This window comes from Pan paniscus, chromosome 2 (assembly GCF_029289425.2).
Source record: "Pan paniscus chromosome 2, NHGRI_mPanPan1-v2.0_pri, whole genome shotgun sequence".
Lineage (NCBI taxonomy): Eukaryota > Metazoa > Chordata > Mammalia > Primates > Hominidae > Pan > Pan paniscus.
Genome location: NC_085926.1, coordinates 69,002,408 through 69,010,099, shown reverse-complemented (window position 1 = coordinate 69,010,099; position 7,692 = coordinate 69,002,408). Strand labels below are relative to the sequence as shown.

At 41.1% G+C, this 7,692-nt stretch overlaps 1 protein-coding gene across 4 annotated transcripts in view; it reads left to right on the top strand.

Annotated features, from left to right (window-relative positions):
* Nucleotides 1–156: 156 nt before the first annotated feature.
* TMF1 (TATA element modulatory factor 1) overlaps nt 157–7,692 on the top strand; it is a 39,273-nt gene continuing 31,737 nt past the window's right edge. For 2 of the 4 annotated variants that reach the window (XM_008963964.6, XM_008963962.5), the window contains exons 1-2: nt 157–2,729; nt 6,102–7,315. In XM_008963964.6, the coding sequence (XP_008962212.2) occupies nt 2,588–2,729; nt 6,102–7,315 (1,356 nt within the window). In that variant the 5' untranslated portion in view covers nt 157–2,587. The remainder of the gene's footprint in view (nt 2,730–6,101; nt 7,316–7,692) is intronic. The other 2 variants (XM_055110133.2, XM_003811583.6) reach the window with 1 other exon arrangement.

The following is a 7,692-nucleotide window of genomic DNA, read 5'->3' as shown; positions in this document are numbered from 1 at the left end:
TAATTTTTAAATGTGTAGCAGAGTTATATCAAATTTTTATTGCACTTAATACTTTTGCTACAGCAATTTCTATAGTAAAAATTTACTGGTTTAATTTAACTTTCTGTATCAATATAATTTTTTTTTTTTTTTTTTTTTTTTTTTTTTTTTTGAGACAGAGTTTCGCTCTTGTTGCCCAGGCTGGAGTGCGATGGTGCAACCTCAGCTCACTGCAACCTCTGCCTCCCCGGTTCAGGCAATTCTCCTGCCTCAGCCTCCGGAGTAACTGGGATTACAGGCGCCTGCCACCATGCACGGCTAATTTTTTGTATTTTTAGTAGGGACAGGGTTTCACCACGTTGGCCAGGCTGGTCTCAAATTCCTGACCTCAGGTGATCCACCCCCCACTCGGCTTCCCAAAGTGCTGGGATTACAGGCATGAGCCACCATGCCTGACCATGTTTTTGTTTCTTTTAAGTGAATAAAACTTCAAACAAAATTAAGTACAAATACTAAAAAAGTAGGTGCTAGTATTTTAATATGAGAACATGTATGTGTTCTCATTCTTTGTTTTTGACTTAGGATATGGCAGTTTTCTGTTCAAATGTTTTTTGGTTACTTATGTGTCACTGAGTTAAGTTTTCAGTAATCTTTCTAGCTACATATTGACAAATAAGTTTTATTATAAAACCATACGGAATAAATTTATAAGCTCTACCTGAAAAGTTACAGGTGTAGCTTACAATTTTGAAAGTGAAGGAACTAAAATTTAGCACCATATAGGTGCTATAATAATTCTCAAAGTAGCATTGTAAGAAGGTGACTCTCTCTATCTGAGAGCTGAATAAATAGTTTTAGATGGTTTAGGTAGGTCATTTCGCCAAAGCTGTACAATTAGAAGTCTTGGAACTGTAACTGTACAGCTAATTTCAACCCGAATCTGCCCCAAATCTCCTCTGCAGACTACTTAGCTGTTTGAAAGTACTTGAGTTACTTGGTACTACTTGTGTACATGACTAAATTGTTAGTTTTAACATGCAAATTTTTACTGTAGTTAGATAAAATTATTGGAAGATGATTATAACTTCTTAAGGGGTTCAATCTGATTTTTTAAAAGAAAAATAATTCTTTTTTGCAGAGTTCCTTGCAGTGGGGTAAAATATTCAAATATGGGAGGCAGGCATATAAGGTAAATAATCACAGCAGGGAGGGTGTAATAAGATGAGTGATAGGGGTCTGTGGCAAACTGGAGTGAGTGAAAATTATTTGGTGACCACTCTGGCTGACTATTCCCATGCTTGGTATTCATATTTTTCAAAAGCAGCTGGAAATCTAGATTTTTGAATGAAATCTGGCTTTTAGTTAGGATTTTCTTTAACTTGGGCCCAAACCAAATATAGCTGCAGACTGGATTAGGAAGGCCACCAATTTAAGGTATTTTCCCATGTCCAAATGTTCGAAGAGAATGCACACAGAAAAGGTTATGTTTTAAGTAATATGCACAGTGCACATTGTTAGGATAACAGCTTTAGTGCTTCCTAGGTGTCTTAGTCCATTTGGACTGCTGTAACAAATTGCCATAAACTGGGTGGCTTATAAGCAGTAGCAATTTGTTTCTTAACAGTTCTAGAGGCTGAGAAGTCCAAGATAAGGAGCCGGCAGATTTGGTGTCTGGTGAGGGCTGCTATTCTGGCTTAGAGTTGGTGCCTTCTTGCTGTGAGCTCCCTTGGGCCTCTCTTATAAGGGCACTAACCCCATTTATGAGGGCTCCATCATCATCTAATCATCTCCTAAAGGCTCCCCTTAATACTGTCCCATTGGAGATTAGGTTTCAACATAGGAATTTGTGCAGGGGACACCGACAGACCACAGTATTAGGGGTATTTTGACTGCAGCAATGAGTTTACTACTATTTTGAGAGAGAGGTTGTGCTTTATGCACCATGTGTTCCACGAGTTGGACACAGTGTTCATACGTGATCCTGTCTTTTAGGCAAGCCCAAACAAGTGTTTCTCCTTACAATACCAAGTTAATACGGAGCTTATTAAATATTTGAGACAAAGGGCTAAGAGAAGTGTGAGGCCCAATTTCCCTTTGCAATTATTGCTGGCAAGGTGCAAGCTTTTAGCACGTGAACTATTTTCCTGGAAAGCACACACACGAAAACTTGAATATTCCTTCCGGGGAAATCGACCTCTATTGGTAGCCATAGCTTCCCCTTCGCTAAGAACTGCTGTAAGCACGAAATCGACATCAATAGAAACCCTTCCGCGTTCCTCGGTAACTAACGGCAACCCTGCGCTCCCGGATGTGACGTCAACGTTCTTCTGTTCTTCCGTCTGTCGACCGAACTCTGGGCTCGTAGATTTGGTTGCTGTGTACGTGGAAGAAGCAAGCGCATGCGCACATGGGCCCCCTTCGTCTCAGCTGTGCGGGAACGGCCGAGGGTAACATCCCGGGCTCGCAGGAGGCTGTCGGGGTAATGGCCACACGCTGACAGAACCAGCCGAGTGGAAAAGGGGAGCGAAGCCGTTCCTCTGCACCCTTCCCCAGGCCTGAGGCCTTCCCGCTTGGTGCTGCCGCCGCCACTGCCGGCTGAGGAGGGGCGATGAGTTGGTTCAACGCCTCCCAGCTCTCCAGCTTCGCTAAGCAGGCCCTGTCCCAGGCCCAGAAGTCTATTGACAGGGTTCTGGACATCCAGGAAGAGGAGCCGAGCATCTGGGCCGAGACCATTCCGTATGGAGAGCCGGGTAAGAGAGAGAGGAGCGGGGTTCCTGGCTCCCGGAGGCTGCTGTTCTCTTGATGCAGGCAGGTTAAGTGGTGTAGAGAGGGGTCCTTCCTTGCTGAGAGAGTTTTCGGGAAGTAATTTCTCCCCGGCCCGTTCCCTAATGCTGCTTCAGCCTCCAAGTCGGTCTTTGCTGTTTTCCTGAGGGAAAACCCAGATCCAGGTTCCCCCTTGTCTTTGGTCCTGGGCGCGAGGCTTGTGGACTTCGATGACAGGGGACTTGGTTGGTTGGTCTTGCCCTCAAGCTCTCCCTCGACGCAGCTTCCAAGCACAACCTTCCCGAACCTGAACCTCGAATTGCTTCGCGTCTTGGGCACTGTTGGGATCCAAGTTCTGAAGTACGTAAATCATCAGGGAAGGGAAGAACAATCGCTAACATTCAGTGAACATTTCGCGCTTGGTAGCGCGTAATGTGGTTTTATGTTGTTGTTGAGACGGAGTCTCACTCCGTCGCCCAGGCTGGAGTGCAGTGGCGCGATCTCGGCTCACTGCAACCTCCGCCTCCCAGGTTCTAGCGATTCTCCTGCCCCAGCCTCCCTAGTAGCTGGGATTACAGGCGCCCATCACCACGCCCGGCTACTTTTTGTATTTTTAGTAGGGACGGGGTTTCACTATGTTGGCCAGGCTGGTCGAACTCCTGACTTAAGGCGATCCACCCACCTCGGCCTCCTAAAGTGCTGGGATTACAGGCGCGAGCCTGTAATGTGCTTTTTTATGGCCTTCTCATCTTCAGAACAACTCCCAGAGAGAGCTTGGTTTATATCCGTGTTTTACATAAGAGGAAAATGAGGCCCAGAATGGCCAAGTAACTTGCTCTAGGTCACACGGCGGAGGAGGATTAGAATGTGCCGGAGGTATTAGCCGGGAAATGTGTGACCCAAGATTTCTGGATTGTATCACATTTTATTTCTGAATAGCCAAGTCTCTCTTTGCAGTTTCATTGAGCTTAATCTTTCAGGGATCTTCATTCAGTTGCTTTTGACTCTTAAGTCTAAGGAACAGTTCAGCATTTGATGTGTGGGGTAAAGATTTGCTGGTGTTGGGGGATGTGAACCTTTGTGTGAAAAAGGATAAGAGATGTACTTGACTACTCCTTTCTGGTTTCTGTTCTTAATTTTACATCATTGAAAAGTCAGGACCTAAATTTGAGGTACCTCAGTTTAAGATATTTTGGTCCATGTGTGTATGTGATGATCCTCTTTACTTTTTACAAGATGTCATATAACCTTGCTGGAGTAACTCTGTTTTTTCATATGTGCCCCAGTTAATTAGAATTACTAAACTTTAGATAAGATAGAATATAGGTTTTATATATAAGGATATTTGTTTTCGGAAAATGCCCATAGTCTTCAGAATGGTATAATTTAGATGGATACCAAATAACCCTGGGATTATATAAAGTATTCTCCAAGAGGCAAAATTAATTCCTGTCATCTTTTGAATGTATTTAAATTAATCAGACATAATCTTGGTTGTTCATTTGCATATTTAATTTTGATTTTCTCTGGTTTGGATATTGTGCAAATGAATGTGTAGAACTATGCCTCCAAACTGAAGTTTTCTACATACTTTTCATCCTAATTGCCTTTGAAGTCATACATATATTTACATATATATATATTTGTTTTTTTTTTTTTTTTTTTTTGAGACACAGTCTCACTCTGTCATCCAGGCTGGAGTGCAGTGGTGCCATCTCTGTTCACTGCAGATTCTGTCTCCTGGGCTCAAGTGATTCTCGTGCCTCAACCTCCCGAGTAGCTGGGATTGCAGGTTTGCGCCACCACACCTGCCTAATTTTTGTAATTTTAGTAGAGACAGGGTTTTACCATGTTGGCCAGGCTGGTCTTGAACTCTTGACCTCAGGTGGTCCGCCCGCCTCGGCCTCCCAAAGTGCTGAGATTACAAGCGTGAGCCACTGCGCCTGGCCTGAAGTCATATTAAAGGGTAGATTCTACTATAAGGCTTGATAGTTTTTAGAAGCTTTTAGTTACTTGTGCTCTCTCCACCAACTTCTAATTGTGAATATTTTGTGAATATTTTGTTCAGCCACATTTTAATTTGAAAAAGAAAACATTTTTAAAGAAATGCTTTAAATAACGAATATACCATTTTTAAGATCCTGATTATGCCATTTTTAAAAATCAGGATTTTAGTAGTAGCTATTTGTATGACTGATATGATAATTACCTTTTTCCCCAAGAAAACAGTCATTTTCTTCATAGTGCTTTTTTAAAAACCCTAGTGTCAACCACCTCTATGTCAAAGAGCAATAGTTCTTAAAAAAACACACATTTCTGAAATTTATAATGACCTTGTAATTTCTGACATAATTTAGAATTTGAGAACAAAACTTCCTCTTAGAGTGGGCTTGGAGAGTGGGATTTAGAGAATCAGCCTGTGATTAAGTGGATGAAAATGAATTTATTCTCTAGAACTTACCATTCCCATCAGTTTAATATGATCTTCGGGAAAGAACATTTGTCACCATTATCTTGGTTTGAGGCTTTTGTTGTTCTGTTTGTTTACGAGACAGGTTCTCGATCTGTCACCCAGGCTGAAGTGCAGTGGTTCGATCATGGCTCACTGCAGCTTCCACCTCCTGGGCTCAGATGATCCTCCCACCTCAGCCTCCTGAGTAGCTGGGACCACATATGTGGGCCACCAGGCCCAGCTAATTAAAACAATTTTTTTGTAGGGACAGGGGTCTCACTATGTTGCCCAGGCTTGTCTTGAACTCCTGGACTCAAATGACTCTTCTAGTGTTGGGATTATAGGTGTGAACCTCCATACCCACTGAGTTCAGTTTTTGAGTGTTGCCCTTTGTCTAGCTCATAACTATATTACTGATATTACAAGTAAAAATTAATATGAAACTGACTGAATAGGTAGGGTCATTTTTCTGTGACTGCACATGGCCCTACCTATTCAGTTAGTTCCATATTAGTTTATTTCATATTGATAAGTAAAGCGTGTTATTATGAGATGAATCATAGGTATCTTGGACTTACTGTGGGTTATAAAACATATACTGTTACTTCCTTAATTTGTTGTGGGGAGGAATAACATACTCGCATCTGGTAGTCCAGGCCAGGCCCAGTCTTTTGTCTGTGCTCCTCCTTCCTCTCAGGTGGACCCACACCAGTTTTCTTCTGTAAGTCCCTGTATTAACTTGGAAACTACTTAATGATGTAGTAAGCAAGGAGTTTAGCAGGTGCAAATTACAGGTATTTCATAGGGTATTTTTTCTAAATTTATATTTATACTGATTTATAATGATGATTGAAATATTAATGTAACATATATGTGTTCTTTTTTAATATTTACTTTTTTGTCAAAGGAATAAGTTCCCCTGTTAGTGGCGGATGGGATACTTCAACCTGGGGGTTGAAATCAAACACTGAACCTCAGAGTCCACCAATAGCCTCTCCTAAAGCAATCACAAAGCCAGTTCGGAGGACTGTGGTCGATGAATCTGAAAATTTCTTCAGTGCCTTTCTCTCGCCAACTGATGTCCAGACCATTCAGAAGAGTCCAGTGGTATCAAAACCTCCAGCAAAATCACAACGACCAGAAGAAGAAGTGAAAAGCAGCTTACGTGAATCCTTGCACATTGGACAGTCAAGAACTCCTGAAACAACTGAATCACAAGTAAAAGACTCTTCTTTGTGTGTTTCAGGGGAAACTCTGGCAGCAGGTACTTCATCACCTAAAACTGAAGGCAAGCACGAAGAAACTGTTAATAAAGAATCGGATATGAAGGTGCCAACTGTAAGTTTGAAAGTATCTGAAAGTGTAATTGATGTGAAAACAACTACGGAAAGTATATCTAATACGTCTACGCAGTCTCTCACAGCAGAAACAAAGGACATAGCTTTGGAACCTAAGGAACAAAAACATGAAGACAGGCAGAGCAATACACCTTCTCCTCCTGTTAGTACCTTTTCATCAGGTACTTCTACCACCAGTGATATTGAAGTTTTAGATCATGAAAGTGTAATAAGTGAGAGCTCAGCGAGCTCGAGACAAGAGACTACAGATTCAAAATCAAGTCTTCACTTGATGCAGACATCTTTTCAGCTTCTCTCTGCATCTGCTTGTCCTGAATATAATCGTTTAGATGATTTCCAAAAACTCACTGAGAGTTGCTGTTCATCTGATGCTTTTGAAAGAATAGACTCATTTAGTGTACAGTCATTAGATAGCCGGAGTGTAAGTGAAATCAATTCAGATGATGAATTGTCAGGCAAGGGATATGCTTTAGTGCCTATTATAGTTAATTCTTCAACTCCAAAGTCTAAAACAGTTGAATCTGCTGAAGGAAAATCTGAAGAAGTAAATGAAACATTAGTTATACCCACTGAGGAAGCAGAAATGGAAGAAAGTGGACGAAGTGCAACTCCTGTTAACTGTGAACAGCCTGATATCTTGGTTTCTTCTACACCAATAAATGAAGGACAGACTGTGTTAGACAAGGTGGCTGAGCAGTGTGAACCTGCTGAAAGTCAGCCAGAAGCACTTTCTGAGAAGGAAGATGTTTGCAAGGTAACTCTAGTAAGTGGAAGGGATTTTTAGATGTGCTTTTCGGAGATTAAATCATTTGTTTTAAAAAATACTTTCATTGATGCATAATAATTTATACAGATTTAAAAACATACGCATTTTGCCGTTTCTGTGTAGCATTAAGTACCTTGAAGTTGAACAATTATTAATATAATTTGAAATTTCTCCAAGGCAATTATGGTAGAATAAGTTGATAATTCAATACAGTTAAGCATGAAAGTTTTCATCTTATATCTTTATTTTTGAGTCCTTATCACTTCAAAATTCTGTTATGCTTATTAGTATGTCAATTTGAAAGGAATATTTTCTTACATTAACATGTATCTTCACCTCCTTTGCAGATAGATGTGCCAAAAAAACTAAATGTT